An 18,773-nucleotide genomic window follows, 5' to 3' on the forward strand; every position below is an offset into this window, starting at 1 on the left:
CAGTTTTCCATTTCTGATTGTATTTACATACTGAACTTTTTAACTGGTAGTTGTGATAAAAAGGGCAGTATCAATTCCACAAAGCATGCAGAAATCACTTGGTTACCTGTGAAGTTTTATTAAACTTCAATTAAATAAAAAAAAAAAATAAATAAATAAAAAAGAGGCACAGTGAAGGTGTTGTACAGCATATTTTGCATTATGCATGCTGTCAAAGACTCTATTATTGCAAATGATAACTCTGAATTTTTCACTAATTCTGATACCACTGAATATCCACCGACGAGAAAGGATGTGAGTGACACTGAAAAAAAAAATGGTCTGAACAGGAATACTGAAGAATTAATCCAAATTAATTAAAATGTGACTTTGAAGGAGATTAGTTTAACTCTATTAACATTTTGTATGTGATCCTTATTCAGAATGAAAGAGAAAATTCTTAACATATAGAATTTAGGCTATCTTAATTCTGAATAAGAGGATTCGTATGAACATTTAATATAGTTTAACTGATATATTTTTGTATTTAGTTTAGATGCTTTCCTATGCATCTCCAAGTAAACAAGACAAAGTAAACAAAATCTGAAACATTGCAGAATGGTTGAGGGTGAAAGGGACCTCTGGAGGCCATCTGGTCCAACACCACTGCTCAAGCAGGGACACCTGATGTTTAAACAAAACCTCCTGCTTTCCACTTTGTGCCTGTTGCCTCTTGTCCTGGCATTGGGCACCACTGAACAGAGCCTGGCTCTATCCTCTTTGCACCTGCCCTTCAGGTATTTACAGACATTGCTAAGATTCCCCCCCTCCTCTCCAGGCTGAACAGTCCCAGCTCTCTCAGCCTCTCCTCATAGCAGAGGTGCTCTGGTCCCTGGATGGTCTTGGTAGCCCTCTGTTGGACTTTTTCCAGCAAGTCCATGGATGCCTTGTTGTGAGGAGCCCTAAAATGGATTCCAGTCTTCCAGGTGCAGCCTCAGCAGTACTGAGTGGAGGAGAAAGATCACCTCTTTTGACCTGCTGGCAGTGCTGCCAAATGCAGCCAAGAATACCATTAGCCTTCTTAGTGACAAGAGCACACCACTGACTCTTATTCACTCCTGGTGTCCACCGGGACTACTAGGTCCTTTTCTGCAGAGCTGCTCTCCAGATGAAATGGCCTCCAGCACGTCCTGGTGCATGGGGTTGTTCCACCCCAGGTGCAGGACTTTGCACTTCTCCTGGTTGAACTTCATGAGGTTATTGTTGGCCCATTTCTCCATCCTGTCACGGTCCCGCTGGACGGCAGCATGGTGTATCAGCTGCTCCCCCCTAGTTTTGTGTCCTCTGCAAAATTGACTCTATCCCATCATCCAGACCATTATGGAAGATGTCAAACAGGGCTGGACCTAGTATTGACCCCTGGTGTACCCTGCTTGTTACTGGCTTCCAACTAGACTATTACCCTCTGGGCATAGCTATTCAGTCATTTTTTGATCCACATCACTGTCTACTCATCCAGTTCACACTTCTCTATGAGGATTTTATAGGGAGGATTTAAAGTGTCAAAGCCTTACAGAAGTCCAGGAAGACAGTATCTACTGATCCGTTCTTATCCATCAGACTGAACATTTCTTTATAGAAGTTTATCAGGTTGGTCAAGCTTGACTTCCTCTGACAAAAGCATGCTGACTACTCCTGATGATTTTACTTTCATACCTGTTTCCAAAATTAGCTGTTCCACTGCCTTCCTAGGGATCAAGGTGAGGCTAACCAGCCTGTAGTCCTCTGTCTCCTCCTTCTCACCCATCCTGAAGATAAGAGTGACATTTCCTTTCCTCCAGTCTTTGAGAGCTTCTCTCAGTTGCCTTAGTTGACCAAAGATTTTAGAGAGTGGCTTTGCAATCAGATCTGCCAGCTCCCTCAGCACTCGTGGGTATATCACATCAGGGCCCACAGACTTACAAATGGCCAGTTTGCTTAAATATTTCCTGACATGATCCTCTTCTGCCAAGGGTACAAACATGATATGCTTTTAGCAGAAAATCAGCTGTACTTTAAGGCTGTACTTTAAGGCAAAACCTACCACAGAAACACTAGTCCAATATTGCCAATAAAGAGCCCAGTGGATAACCTACATACTTCCTAACAACAGAAGTAAGGTTTTTGTACCTTTTGACAGGTAGCTGCAGCATTTTCATGGTTCATTTGCTACTGTGGTCTTACTGAGAATAAGGAACAGAGAATGCAAGTGTATTGATCATAACCAAATGTGGTTGCCTTCTAGCATCAAATAAGCCAATCAAACATCATCTTGATATGAAAGAAAAAGTAAGTTCGATGACAGGCTATGGTCCCATTGAGAATAAAATCAATATTAGTCTTGGGACCAAGTGAGATCAATATGTCAGACCAATAGGCCATTTTAAGCTGAGTGGAGAAGGGAGAAGAAAAATGCTGACAGAGCTATAAGGAAACAAGAAGACAGTGCAAGAAGATCAGATCATTTTAAAATTCACAGTGTATTTCTCAGAACACTTGGCAAAACACCAGCGCACCTTAAAAAGGTACAGCTTGTCCCAAGATAAAATGGACATTCTCATAAACTTTTTCCAACCAAGCCACAATTTATACAGCAAGAAAAAGATACAAATGTATGGCCTCAAAAATAATAACAGTATTTAAAATACTATTTATATTTTAAAAGTATAAAAAAATACTCAATTTATTCGTAGAGTGTTACAGAAATTCTATTGTGTTTAACAGTGAAAAAAATTAATTTGACAGATTCTAGAAATATTTGTAGTGTAACTGTGAACTTTGGTCAGATTTAAAATGTATTGACTTTAAAATGCAAAATGTGTCCATTTTAGCATAGCACTATGTCTTTTTGTTTATTTAGAAAATGGGAAGTTTTATTATTCACTGGGAATTATATTATTATTTTTTCACTACTGGGTTTAAATCAATTTTTTAAATTCATCAGACATGGACAAGTAGAGTGTTGTACACTTTAGAAAGACTTCACATGCATTTTACTGTAAGCACTATTTTGGATATTTTGCCCTTGCCTCCAATAAGCTCAAGATTTAATGGAGAACAAGTCCAGGAAAGGCCATGGAATGCCAATGAGTTCAAATCAGTTCAATCGGAAATGACTTAATTTTGATGTGCTGATCTAAATTTGATTAGCATTCAGGAATCTGAAGTAGGAATAGAAGCATAAGAATGAGATAATAGGCAAGACTACAAAAATGGTAGCACAAAAACAATGTGACAACTCCACTAACGTCAGTAAAATGACAGTGCTTGCCACAGTCAATCTTTTCAATAATACCTACACTGAGATGTGAATCTCTGTATTTTAAGCAGCTACCTTAAATGGACTGTTTTCAAAGTAACAGTAAATATCTATAACTTAAACGAATTTCGGGCTTCTAATTTTCTGCTTAAGTATGAATTTTGGAGTATAACTTTATAAATTTAAGCTCATAAGTTCTCAAAGTTGCATCATAAATTAATAAATTTCCTGGAACCCGGTCTCCAAAATTTAAATGTTCTTCTCTCTGATGCAAGACCATAACCCACAGCTGAAGAGAATGAGTAAGAACATGCAGTTGACAGAACATTACATGAACTTCTCAGTTTTTCAACTATCTAGTATTTCATTACTATAAAATGGTGAATTTGCAGTAAGTTAACAACTATACATTCATAATTACCTTCTTGCCACAGAAATATACCTGTAATTTAGAAGGCGTTTTAAGAGAAGAAGAAAAATTATTTTGCATAGTAAAAGATGATTATAAACATTTTCCTTTGCATTATTCATTCAGCTGTAGCTAGTCACTCTAGAGACTTGTCACTCTATATGTAATATGACAGCTCAATTCAATCACAGTTAAAACACAGCACTCGAGAGGTGTAAAGGAGATCACTGCCACTGTCATGTTTACACATTTCTGAGAAGCGGTTTTATAATTAATTTCATGGATACTTCTGTCCATGTCCCACTACTGGCAGATAAAATGCAGTCTTCAGAGAACATCTTTTTATCCATCCTGCAGTGAATATCTTCTCATCATTACAAGTGGAAGGCACAGCATGCCCTTAGGCTGCTCAGACTATGAATTAATTTTGCCTTTTTGAAATATTTTCGTAACTGATTCTTCCCTAAAAGACTAAAACTAACTTGTACATTTGCTTGTTTCTTTTCCCAGCCCCTCAGTATATGGATTCAGAGAAAAAGCTCTCAGGAAAGAAACCAGAGATAAATACCACTACATCTTACAAATCTATACTAAATTAAAGAAATAAAATAATAACACAGCAAAACCAACAGAAACAGGAACACATCTGAAAATATAGGGATGTTATAACTTTACTGCTTTGGTAGTAAGTTATACAAGCAAAAAACAGTCACAGATCTCCCTACAGACTTGCACTTACTCAAGAAATCAGCTGTAACATGGAGATAAATTATACCTTCCCTCTGCTAGAAGGGTATCACTGGTTTTATAGAAGCCTCCCCCCAAAATTAAGAACCTTCTATCTAGCACTATTCTTTTTCCCATCTTTAAAAAATTATATACGCTCTGAGATAGAGTCTATATAGAACAAGGAATTTAATAATCTATTTAATATTTTTTCCTCTGGAAAACACTAATGCAGTAACTTGCTATTTATAAAATAATATCAGTACCAGTAAGTGATGTCTAAAATCAGTAAAATTTAAAGCCAAACATCCAGTATTTCCTAAAGCAATATTTATATTGTTAATCCATTTACCCCCAAATTTATATTAAGAAACCAAATAATAGTAAATGGTAAACTTGAAGTATTAAAGTTGCCTTTGTATAATGTGTTTTTTATTTTTTAAATTGCATAATCACATGCTACCTATTTTTCCACTGGGCCTCTTCCTTCTCCAGTTCACTGACTGTAAACTCCTTAATGAGAATCTATTTGGTATTTTTAGTTCTATTCTCTTTGTTCAAGGCCTAGGCCTATGTTTTATTTAGCATACATTCATTAAAAGTGTTATTAAAGCAGAACTGATTTTATTCTTAAGATCTTTCTATGATAGCACTGATGAATTTATTTTCTGAACACTCAAGATGTGGTAGGTCAGTATTATTTATATTTTGCTGATGATGAAGAAAAGGAGAGCAAAATTAAATGAAGAATGAGACAACCACAGCTAGTTGTCTCAAAGACAAAGCATTCATTACTATAAAATGCCCACTTAATCCCCAAAGGATTATATCCATTTCACAAATAAGTAGCAGGTTCTGTGGGGAAAATGTCATGTAAGCACAATTAAATAATTAAAGACTTCATCTGCTATATTTGCATAAGGATCAGACAAACAACCTAAGTTTCCTAATGTTTAAGGTCTTGACTCTGCAACCTAAGCCACTTAATTTTGACTTGGTATTTCTTCCAATTTTCTAGTTTAAAATAGAAACCAAAGGAAAAATAGTAACTCTGCCATGGGTATTCGACTGATCCTGGACACTGACTGCTCTGGCCTTATGGGACAAATGCAGAAGTAGACTGTAACACATTGTGTGGAAAATTGACTACCATCAAATCTAATGGGTGGATACTATCCTAGAACATTTTATTGTCAGTATTACTGATTTGCGTTGTGTATTTCCAAGAAAATATTTATTTTATAAATATATGACAATATTAGTATATGTAACACTATTATATGTAACATTATTTTTATTAGTATGTTTTGTAAAAAGATTTAAAGTATTTTTGAAGTCTGCTTCGAGGCCATTAACCCATGACAAAAACCCAAACCCAAAGAAGTTCAACATTGGTTCTATAAATCCAGTTTTATAATCCACCCATAAGTCCATAAATATCTTGTTTTTACTTCTTTCATAACAACATAATTTAAAATGACAAGGGGAAAAATGTAAAGCATTAAACTGATCTTCCCCCAAAACAAGTATTTTAAAATGTATCCACAATTGCCACTCTAGTATTCTCACTATGCAGACTGCTATGCAAATCAAAATTCAAGCATCAAAATTCCCCCTCCTAATTTGCCCACTGCTATTACTAGCAGTTACTGTAATAGCCTGCTTTTCCATCTGGTGATGCCATCAAAACCAAAAGCAAGTTACTAAGAGGGTACATCACATGAAACATGTAATTGCACTCTCTGTTTTACATTCGGAAAGTATTTGTTAGTCCCACTACAGCAACCTCTACTCCTTGATGTCCAGTAAATTTTAAGTACACCAATACTGCATTTTCTGTAAAGTTGTTATAGTAAATTTTATAAGTAAACATGCCCAAACCCAGCAAAATTATCTCACTAAGGCAAATTATTATCTATGACAATAGAAAAAGATTTTGGTAATTAGGATGGCTCACCCATTTTTAACTTAACCATATTCATTATGAACATTAATGTCACTTATAAGCATTGTCCATACCAATCATTACATCACATTCCAGGTTAACTATAAATACATCATTTGCTTTCTCAATATCTTTTAAGTAGATATATATTTTATATATATATATATATATATAATAAAATCAAATAATAAATAAAATCATATAATAAAATCAAGTCATGTTCTTATACAAACACTATAAGCATCCATTCTGATACAGAATTTAATAATTTCCACTTCTCTAATATCAAGATGAGAAACAAAAAGGAAATAGTATGACATACTGAATGTGACCTTTCATTGACAGAATTATCAATTATCAAGCTTCCTGACTACAGAACTGAAATGGGATAGTTTCAGCAGTACCGTGCAGTAATTTTTCCTTGTATTGATTTATATTAAATAAAGCAAATCTTGTTAAATAAAAATGTCTTAAAAATCCAATGCTCTGAAACAGAATGGCCTGAGAATACCAATTCTAAGATCCTTTAAACAGACAATTTTACTGTCAGTAACAAACTCTGATGTATAATAAGCATCCAGTAAAATACTGAATAATTTTTATGTTGCCAGACAAACGAAAAGAAAGGACTTAGTTATGCATTTTACACCTTATATATTTACAGTGAAGAACAGAGTGTGTGTCTTACATTTGTTTAAATGCCTAAGATGGTCAGCCTAAAAGCTGTCAGGAAGAAAAGAGCAGTTCCAATCAATTCTGTAATGACATTAGCTAGGAAATTAATATTGGGAAATGATGACTAATACACACATAACCAAGTTCCTGTAAGCGTAAGGCAGTATGTGCTGAAAGAAATTGTCATTAGCCATTGTATTTTTCGACTAATGACTGCTGAGCATTGGCCAGATTTTGATCTGGGTTCTCTTCCAGAAATAACTCAATAATTCAATGTAATTTGAACTTGAATTTGGCTCTTCTTTCTTTTTAAAGAACACAAAGTGACAAAAAGTAGGTATTTTCTTTTTAAAATATTCATCAATAATCCAATCAGATTGATGATTTCTTCTTCCAATCCAAATAACCACATAACAGAAAAGGCAAAAGAAGTAGAATCTTTATAACTAGACAGTCCTATAAACTTTCCATTGATTCACTTATGAAACTGAATGAAGACCAACAGCTGCTCATTTAGCATATACGATTCAAATCCTAGCATATGAAATGTAATGATTTTAAACTACCCACAGTATTTTAAGTGAAATTGGTTGTATTAGTATATTGGTTGTTTCTTTCCTGAAGGTTACTCTATATATTTAATTAGATGCCTATTGTAAGAAGATGTAAAGCCACAACCTAAAAATTAAGAAACAAAATACATGTGTTAGGAAGCTGTGAGAAAGAATTTAAAATACATGAAGAAATTTTATGTTTTTCTGCAAAGTTAAATTCAGTAAAAGGAAAACAGTATTTCAGAAATGAGTATTTCTGAGTCTGGAGAAAAATAAAGTGACTAAATCCCATAGGACCATCATATGGCTGAAGGATGATGTCTTCTAGTCAGTCATGCTATCTGAGAATGTCGTGGTTTAACCCGGCTGGCAGCTAAACATCACGCAGCCGTTCGCTCACCCTCCCCCCTCCCTCTCTGGGACGGGGGAGAGAAATGGAAAGTGAAGCTCGTGAGTTGAGATAAAGACAGTTTAATAAGACAGGAAAATAATAATAATAATAATAATAATAATAATAATAATACAATGATGATAATAGTACTACTACTAATAATATGTACAAACAAGTGATGCACAATGCAATTGCTCACCACCCGCTGACCGATGCCCAGCTTAACCCCGAGCAGTCCGGCCCCCTCCCCCCGGCTAGCCACCCCTATATATTGTTTAGCATGACGTCAGATGGTATGGAATACCCCTTTGGCTAGTTCGGGTCACCTGTCCTGGGTCTGTCCCCTCCCAGCTCTTACTGTACCCCCAGCCTGCCTGTTGGCAGGACAGAGCAAAAGTCTGAGGTGTCCTTGGCTTGGTATAAGCACTGCTCTGCAACAATTAAAACATCGGGGTGTTATCAGCACTCTTCTCATCCTAAGCCAAAACACAGCATTCCACCAGCTACTAGGAAGAAAATTAATTCTGTTCTAACTGAAACCAGGACAGAGAATAACAGAAATAAAGGAAAATTACACTGTTCCACATTAGAAAGTGCAGTGTTTGAATCACTCTACACAGAGTAACTTACCTCATCTGTTTGAAATGTTTATATCTGAGTATCTTAACAAAATAGGCTTGCCCACTTTCTGCATGTTTTAATAAACTACCAACACCATTATTTTGCCTCTCAACACTGCAAACAGGGTAGCCCACCCCACATCACATAAGGATATTTTGTTATCACTGTTGTTGGAATTTGTACTCCAGTCTCACAAAGACCAGATCTGTGTCACCCACTTATGTCCAGATACCAGAAGAGAACTTGGGACACTCAGCTCAATGAACACACATCTCTGCCTACACAATTTAAAGAACAATTTTACTATTTCAAAGAGTTGCAAGAATTTGCACACACATGAAGAGCCTTGTTGTTACCATGGCTCCCTCTTCTAAGCCCAGCCATCTCACCCAGTTGAGAGACAGAACAGCAATGAGTCCTTCCCTCTCCCTGCAGAGCTAACCGTAACCCAATAATTACTGAGCTTGAACAAGGTCCAGAGGAAATTTGCCCTTCAAAAGTAAGATCTATTTTAGTGAAAGACATGTGCAGTGGTACAAAGCCCATTATGTTATAAAGGCTATAAACTGATATATTATTTAAACATTCCTACAAAACGAACAAATGATTTCATGCTAGTATCTGGGATTCAGAAACACACTGCTGACACCACAGCCACTGCTGGTACCCATGCTACAGAGTTCAGCCCCAAGGTGAAAACCTAAAAAAACATAGGGAGTGAACCATCATTCCACAGGCACTTTCAGCACTAGTAAATGTTGCAGATTTTAAGGAAATGCTGTCCAAATTAATTTTGCCCTATTTACATATTAGTAGCGTTAGATGATACAGAGGGGAGAATTGGCCATCTTTCCTACCATAAAGACTATCTAACATACACAAATATTTTTGAAACAGTATTCTTCATAGATTTCCATAGCTACAGAGAAATAGAACAAATTAATCTACTGTAAAATCACTCTTCTAAACTGTATTAAAGGATTTAATAATAGAGAATATATATATATTTATGTGTCTGCATGGATGCAAGTACGTCTTATAGATATTGCATACATATATAAACACCTGAAATAACTTTAATTTAAAAAATAAATCATCCTAAAACTAACCTGTAGCATGGAACATTAGCCACAGCTCTCTAATTATTACAATATTTTATACATACCGACAATTCTGATCAGTTTCTGTTTAATCCTGGAGTTTCTTTACCAGAAATTAGCTTTTTCCCTTAAAGGAATTCCTTTGTAAAATTCCCTGAAAGACTAAGAATAAATATTCTGCAAATGTTCTCTCCATAGTAAATGTTGAAGTTCCATTTATATAATAAAATACATCTAAGTTCATTATAGCCTCTGGAATGACAACCTGGAATACTGACTCTCATATTTTTTTTCAGCCTGAATGAAAATTCTGATTACCACTGTGGAAAGAGAATGACAAACACAGGCCTCCAGCAATAACACTGGAGGATAATCTATTGTTTGGTATGATCTCAAAGGTTGTAATGACTCTTATCTTTACAAGAAATTGAAGAGAGAAACTCATTCCAATTATATAAAATAACCTCACAAACACTGCCATTTGATTCTAATTGTAAAGTAAAACACCCAGGTCAAGTCAAGTCATCTCCACTGATTATGCTTTAAATGTATATAACAACGCAACAATCAACAGAAAGAGAAGATACTTATCAGTGTGGGGTTTATCTTACATGAAAGCAGTACACTTACAGTACAATGCTTATTCTGAAAATTAAAACCCCATCTTTTTTAATTTTATATAGCAAAAGCCTAGTGGAAAACACACTTTTGTTTTAATATACTGTAGTCCATTTGATTCAACTTCTCCTGTCCAAACACTGATTGGCTAATTAATTCATATGAACTCAAAGAAAAAAAATATATTGAAGACACTGAAAAGTATTGTTAAGCAAAGATTAGATCAATTTTAGTATTTCTAACCTGTAATAACGATTTTTTACATGTTTCTTTGCACATTCACTCCTACCTTTAAAAATGAATGAAATTTCCTTTATGTCATTTAGATTAAAACTATGGTAACATATGACTATCATGCAAATTATGTATCCACTCAATTGAACTGGATCAATGTAGTGCTCTCCAAAAATTGCTCAAAGGGTAATCAATATCCCAAACTTCATACGATGTTTATTTTAAACCATGATGGTTAGACAATGCAAGAGTAGTATTCTCCAGACTTTATTTTACTGCAAACTATCTTGCAGCCACAGGTCTTGATGTGAAATCACCTTGATTGCAAGGTGCTGCTCTCCTAGATTTTATAGAGCATGATCTAGATGCCCACAACGAGAGGGTTGTGTGCATTTAAGTGAGTATTTAAGAGTTGCATACAGGATTTTCAGTGGGGTGGGTGCTTTTGCAGGCAAATTAAGGAGATGCTTGAGAAGAGCTAGCTTGGCAGGACACCTAATGAGGCTGGTGGGTCCTTTCTTTGTTTCCTTCTACAGTATTGTGCTAATCTTTCTCAGGAGAGCCCTTAGCAAAAGCTGCTTGGCGATACTGGTGAAGATCACAGGAGATCCTTTACTAAGAGAAGGAAGGGATTACAAGGAAGAGTCAAGACAATCCACTACATTATCCTCCAATGTTTTTACACGCCTATCACAAGCTATTGAACACATATCATTGTGGGTGACTGGATCTTTACAAAATAAACCATAACTGCAATTTGTTTTCTCCTGTTGCTGTAGCTGTACCCACAACTATTTAATCTGAAGGACTGACAGGCACATGGACAAAGCTAGACTTTTTGTTCTTAAGAGAAATTGTTGATATAGATAATGTAAAATGCCATATAATTCAGAAAGACTCAGGGAAAAAGAAAAGGATTAATACCGGGGGTAAAAAATATGTAACCACAAGTCTTCTAAGGCAAATTTGGCCAAATTCAGCCCATTCATTGCAGAGAATCACTGAATCACGGAATTGTGTAGGTTGGAAGACACCTAAAGATCATCAAGTCCCACCTCTGACCTAACACCTAACAAGTCCTCCAGTAAACCATATCACTAAGTTCAACATCTAAACGTCTTTTAAAGACCTCCAAGGATGGTGGCTCCACCACTTCCCTGGGTAGCCCATTCCAATGCCTCACAACCCCCTCAGTAAAGAAGTTCTTCCTAATATCCAACATAAAACTCCCCTGGCGCAACTTTAGCCCATTCCCCCTCATCCTGTCACCAGGCACATGGGAGAATAGACCAACCCCCACCTCACTACAGCCTCCTTTAATGGACTTATAAAGAGCAATAAGGTCGCCCCTGACCTCCTGTTCTCCGGGCTGAACAAACCCAGCTCCCTCAGCTGCTCCTCACAGGACTTGTTCTCCAGACCCCTCACCAGCTTTGTCGCCCTTCTCTGGACTCGCTCGAGCATCTCCATGTCCTTCTTGTAGCAAGGGGCACAAAACTGAACACAGTACTCGAGGTGCGGCCTCACCAGAGCTGAGTACAGGGGGACAATCACTTCCCTAGACCTGCTGGCCACACTGCTTCTTATGGATGCCATTGGCCTTCTTGGCCACCTGAGCACACTGCTGGCTCGTATTCAGCTGACTATCCACCAATACTCCCAGGTCCTTCTCCACCTGGCAGCTTTCCAACCACTCATCTTCCAGCCTGTAGCTCTGCTTGGGGTTATTGCACCTCAGGTGCAAGACCCAGCACTTGGCCTTGTTGAAACTTCATAGAGTTGACCTCAGCCCATCGGTGCAGCCTATCCAGATCCTCCTGCAGAGACTTCCTACCCTCAAGCAGATCGACACACGCACCTAGCTTGATGTCATCTGCAAACTTACTGAGGGTGCACTCAATGCCCTCATCCAGATCATCAATGAAGACATTAAAGAGGACCGGCCCCAGTACTGAGCCCTGGGGAACGCCACTAGTGACCAGCCTCCAGCTGGATTTGACTCCATTCACCACAACTCTTTGGGCCTGGCTATCCAGCCAGTTTTTAATCCAACGAAGTGTACGCCAGTCCAAGCCAAGAGCAGCCAGTTTCTTGAGGAGAATGCTGTGGGAAACGGTGTCAAAAGCCTTGCTGAAGTCAAGGTAGACCATATCCACAGCCTTTCCCTCATCCACCAAGCACGTCACTTTGTCATAGAAGGAGATCAGGTTCATCAAGAAGGACCTGCCTTTCATAAACCCATGCTGACTGGGCCTGGTCACCTGGTTGCCCTGTAAGTGCCACGTGATGACACTCAAGATAATCTGCTCCATGAGTTTCCCTGGCACTGAGGTCAAACTGACAGGCCCGTAGTTTCCCTGGTCTGCCCTCCAGCCCTTCTTGTAGATGGGCATCACGTTTGCTAGCCGCCAGTTGACTGTGTGAGGAATGTTTTAACAATTCGTTTCCATAAAGAACAATTCTGTTTGAATCCTGTCTGCCTCTGGGCCCTGCACTGGCAATTTAATTCTTGAACCACAGATGCAGTGTGTCCCAGTCTCCCCCTCATTCTAGTCAATTTATCACTTCTTAAATTTATGAACCTGTTTGCTTTTGTTATTCCGGACTTCTATTTCTAACACTGCTATAGATGTGTCTGTGAATGGCTGGGGAAGAATGTTTTAATTACTCGTGTCTGGGAGTTTCAGAACAACTGATAACAACTGGTGACTGTTATGGGATACTATGTGGATCTTTGGTATCTGGTTAGGGGAGGCCGAGAGATAAAGAGGAAGGAGAAAGAAGCTGAAGGACGGCTGGGAGACAAGACTTGAAGAAGATGTTCCGTAAACTTGGGATGGTGCCCAGTAAGTACAAAGGGGGAGAGGAAGACTGCGAGCCTTCAGCATGGAAGACCCCTAGAGACCCCCAGAAGAGACCCCAGAGGAGACTGCGCATGCTCCAGTAGGAGGGACTGCACCCCGGAAGTTAATTTTAATAATCTATTTTTTTAGAAGTAGTAATGAATATGTATTAGTCTAGGAGCATAAAAATCAGCTGCTTGATGTAACTGGTGTGCGTCCTGGTGGAGCGGAGACTCCCGGTGCACCCAGCGCTGTTTGCTTACCTCTATTCCTTTATATTCTTTCAATAAATCCTATTTTTTTATTTAATCCTAATTTGAATCCTGAGCCATTTATAACAACTGGGACCTCCCCCAATAGCCAGGACTGTTGATAAATGATGGAAAGCAGTTTGACCAGCTCCTCCGCCAGTTCTCTCAGTATCCTCGGGTGGATCCCATCTGGCCCCATCGACTTGCATACATCCAAGCGCTGTAGCAGGTCACCAACCTTTTCTTGATGGATAGTGAGGGAGACATTCTTCTCCCCATCCCCTTCCAACAGTTCAGGGTACTGGGTATCCAGAGCAACTGCTTTTGCCACTAAAGACTGAGGCAAAGAAGGCATTAAGCACCTCCACCTTTTCCTCATCTTTCGTAAATAAGTTCCTCCCCCTGCATCCAGTAAAGGATAGAGATTCTCCTTAGTCCTCCGTTTTGCATTGATGTATTTGTAAAAACATTTTTTGTTGTCTTTGACGGCAGTTGCCAGATTGAGCTCCAGATGAGCTCTGGCCTTCCTAATTTTATCCCTGCACTGCCTCGCAACATCCTTATAGTCCTCCTGAGTGGCCCGCCCTCTTTTCCAAAGATTGTAAACACTCCTTTTCCTCCTAAGCACAAGCCACAATTCTCTGTTCAGCCAGGCTGGTCTTCTTCCCCGCCGGCTCGTCTTTGGGCACGTGAGGATAGACCGTTCCTGCGCCATTACGGTTTCCTTCTTGAAGAGCGCCCAGCCTTTCTGGACTCCACTGCCCTTCAGAACTGCCTCCCAAGGAACTCTGCCAACCAGTGTCCTGAACAGTTCAAAGTCAGCCCTCCGGAAGTCCAATACAATGGTTTTACTGGTCCCCTTCCTGGCTTCTCCAAAAATGGAGAACTCTACCATTTCATGGTCACTCTGCCCAAGACAGTTTCCAAACACCACATCTCCAACCAGTCCTTCTCTATTTGGGGCACCTCCTTGGTAGGCTCACTAACCAGCTGTGTCAGGAAGCTATCTTCCACACTCTCCAGAAACCTCCTAGACTGCTTTCTCTGGGCTGTGTTGTGCTTCCAGGATATATCTGGGAAGTTGAAGTCCCCCACGAGAACCAGCGCTGACGATTTCGCTACTTTTGTCAGCTGCCTGTAGAACTCATCAGGCTCCTCATCCTGGTTTGGTGGTCTATAACAGACCCCCACCAGGATGCTTCCCTTGTTGGCCTTCCGCTGATCCTAACCCACAGGGACTCAACCTTATCACTCCCAGCCTCAAGTTCCACGACATCCAAACTCTCTCTGATATAGAGAGCCACACCACCACCCCTTCCTTGCTGCCTGTCCCTTCTGAAGTGCCTATAGCCAGACATTGCAGCACTCCAGTCCTGAGAGTGGTCCCACCACGTTTCCATGATGGCAACCAAGTCGTAGCCTGCCTGCCGCACGATGTCTTCCAGCTCCTCCTGTTTGTTACACATGCTGCATGCATTAGTGTAGATGCACTTCAGTTGGGCCATTGCCTTCTCTCCCAGCCTTGCCATTGTTCCCCCTGGCACAGCTCTAACAAGCCTTGTTTCAGCCCTGTTCCCCTTCTCACCTAGTTTAAAGCCCTCTCAATGAGCCCAGCCAGCTCCTGGCCCAGGATCCGTTTTCCCCTTAGAGATAGGGACCTGTCTGCGGCCACCAGGCCAGGTGCTGAGTAAAGCACCCCATGGTCAAAAAAAAACAAACTTCTGTATTGGCACCAGCCCCTGAGCCACGTGTTTATCAGGTGGGCTTTCCATGTCCTCTCTGTACCCCTCCCTGCCACTGTAGCGATGGAAAAAAAGCACCACCTGTACTCCCGCTCTATCCACTAACCGTCCCAGTCCCCTGAAGTCCTGTTTGATGGTCTTCAGGCTTCTCTCTCTTCAATGTCATCACTGTCAGCCTGGACTATTAAAAGAGGATAATAGTCAGAGAGGTGAACCAGGTTGGGAAGCTTTCTGGCAATGTCCCTGACCCTGGTCCCAGGGAGGCAGCAGACTTCCCTACGGGTAGGGTCAGGCCAACAAATAGGTCCCTCTGTTGTCCTGAGAAGGGAGTCACCCACAACAATCACCCTTCTTTCTGTCCTGGTGGAGGCAGTCCTGAGGCATGGAGTAGGCTTCCTCGCCCTAGGCATCCTCCTGGGTAGACTTTCTACCTCTTCCTCAGCTACTGGTCTCTCAAGCTCCAGGGCCTCAAACCTGTTGCATAAGGGCACCTAGAAAGGTGGGGCTGGTGAGGGGGGCATCTCCTGCGATGTCAAGCAGGGATCTGTCTCTATTCCTCCTCAACTCCCAGGTCCCCTGCCTCTGCCCAACAGCAACAGGGCAGGGGATCCACCCCCATTTCGGGTGTCTCACCCCGGTGCCTGCCCTTCAGGCCACACAGGGAGTTGCTCTACCAGTCTACCTCCTGCTCACACTCCCTGATATCCCTCAACCTCTCAACCTCCTCCTCGAGTTCTGCCACAGGGCAGACCAGATCATCCACCTGCTCACACCTCACGCACACAGTCTGTCTGCCCCCCGCAGGTGGTAGCAACAGGCTCAGGCACTCCCTGCACCCAGAGACCTGAAGTGCCACAGTTTTGAGTGGGCAGCCGTTCTTGGCGTGTACAGACTTCCTGGAGAGCACACTGTGCTTGGTGGAGACCATCACAGCTTAGCTAGCAGTAGACCGCCGTTAGAGGAGGTGTTTGTATGGGCAGGGGGGAGCGCTCTGCCCTTCCTGCTCGCCCTGCTGCGCTAACTGCCTTCTGATGCACCACGCCCTGTTTGCCTGTCCTGGTCACTACATTCCTGGTCGCTCGCGCTTCTTAGGGTCTTAGGGACAGACCGGGGAGGGGGCGCTGCTGGCTCCGCCTACACCTCGTTCTTGCCTCATTCACCTCTCTCGCGAGGGCTGCCGGGTCCTGGCATCTCCCTCGAGTGGGCTCGGTGCTGGAAAAATTAGCCCTGCCTGTCCGATCGCCCACTCCGCTGCAGAACGCATCTGCCCCTCTAGCCAATTGCCTGCAAGAACAAATCCTGCAAGTTTGAAGCAGAAGAGAGAACTACTGCATGCAGAAAAGAGTTAAAGGCTTGATGGTTTGTGTGCTCCAAAGGTATAATGTTTACCATTTATTATAGTTAATATAAATATCTATATTACAATTTCTGTTGAAGTTATGCTAATCAAGTGTTAGAAGTCAGCAAATACCACTCCTCAAAAACAAAGGTAAATCACATTATCCAGAATCTAGTAAAGCAAAAAAATATTTTTTTTCTTATATATTCATTTGCTGTTTAAAAAAAGAAAAAAAAATATTTGTGAAATGCTCTTATGATGAAAAGGCTATTTTTCATCTGAGAACATTTACAAATAAAATTTAAAATAGTTTCAGTAGTGTTGGCCAGAAACAATTACACTGTCTGAATGGAAATTTTTGAGCAAGGGACATAAAATATAATAGGTTCAATACTGTCATTCTAGGCTAATCTCTTTCTGAGCTGTAAAAATTGTTTTTGTTTCTCTTAGGTGTATGAAGAAAAATAAAGCTTGCGTATTAACTCTGAGGTTTTCAGTTTAAGCCCCAAAACTCAATTATGACCCAAGTTCTTGAGCATGAAAGCTCACGGTTTAAATCTCCCTGTAATCACCACTACTTCTGACCAATCTAATTACAAAGTGTTTTGTGCAGCTGTTAAACACCAGAGGTGTCCCTTTAATTCTCTACAGAGAGTTAGAAGTCTGTTAGCATAACTACACTGTAGTCAGTATAATTATTGTAATTCATATGCTGTTCTTGAGTAGACTATAATACTACTATTATAAATAAGGAATATTCTCCCAACATTAATCATGAATTTTCTGTAGATAAGAGTATTTTGTAAGCTGCTTTCAAAATTGGCTTTTATGACTACGTCGTGCAAAATCTGTTTTCCCTCACAGAAGGATAATTGAATAATGGTGATATTCTTTGTGACCTCCTGAAGAAGAGGGACAGCCTGGACTGTCAAATCAGCTTCATAACACACATCAAACTAAGTTTTTTAATAAACACGTTACTATTTTTCTTCCAGCTATCCTTACTGCAATGTGTCTTTATTCACACTTTATTTGGTTTTGGCTTCAGTAGATCAGATTTGTTAGTTGGATTACATCAGGGAATTCAGTCAAGTCATTGCAGGCATGAGTCAGACCTACTGAAAAACAACAGCTGATTTCTATTTACTTTTCTCCAAGTCTCTTCAGAAACCTTTGAAAGACTATGGTGTGTAGCAGTTAGCAGGCCTATCCTGCCTTCCAATACCAATACTAAAGGACATCGCTGTTCCAGATGGCTCTGTCCTAAGGAACTAAGAAAGCTGAGAACAACAAAAACTGCTACCTTTTCAGACTACATGTTAGTATATTCAATCTAGCTGGTGTGGACAATGGGAAACAGCATCTTACCATCACCATTGACACAGACGACAACAGGCACCTGAGTACCAGGGCCACATGGCTTCTCATTGTCGGGAACGCACTCCTCCAGCCCCACAATTCTCCAGTCATAGCATGAGGGCTCTTCACATGGGATGGCTTCCAGCAGGTGAGGACAGTTTCCCGTTCCTCCTGTAGGCTCATTGGTAATGCGCCGTTTCCTTAGTTTAAAGCCTGCAATGTCCGTGAAGATATAAGTGGTGGAATAATATAATTATAAAATGCAAAGTGAAGGTATTTTTATCTATCTTCATCTGAACGAACTGTTATTTCTACTCTGTGTAAAAAAAACACTGCAGATGTTCCATGTCATATCACCTTTCTAGATAATTAGGTAGAAGAACTCATTACAGAAAGAAGTAAAACATAGCAAGTGCTTCACATGTTTTGAGCTTATTCAGTACACTTTGCCTTTAATCCTTGTTCGTCCTAGTTGTACATACTCCTCAGGAGACAATATTCATTTCTCATGCTTTGCTCTTGCTGGATCTATCTCATCTAACAAATCTTGGTTAGATTCCTAGGTTGACATTTCTCAAACTTGTTGCTTGTCTTTTCAGGAATTTTCTAACTGTGAAGGATTATCAAGTGAAACCACTTTACAAACAAAGACTAACTTGCCAGAAAAGGCAAGGCATGGAAAGAAAAGG

General features: G+C 40.1%; 1 protein-coding gene across 1 annotated transcript in view; it reads right to left on the reverse strand.

Annotated features, from left to right (window-relative positions):
- THSD7A (thrombospondin type 1 domain containing 7A) overlaps positions 1-18,773 on the reverse strand; it is a 287,238-nt gene that overhangs the window by 86,415 nt on the left and 182,050 nt on the right. Inside the window, exon 8 of the mRNA XM_082755177.1 lies at positions 18,094-18,297. Within this exon, the coding sequence (XP_082611303.1) occupies positions 18,094-18,297 (204 nt within the window). The remainder of the gene's footprint in view (positions 1-18,093; positions 18,298-18,773) is intronic.

The sequence above is a fragment of the Aythya marila genome, assembly GCF_965140915.1.
Source record: "Aythya marila genome assembly, chromosome: 2".
NCBI classification, from domain to species: Eukaryota; Metazoa; Chordata; class Aves; order Anseriformes; family Anatidae; genus Aythya; species Aythya marila.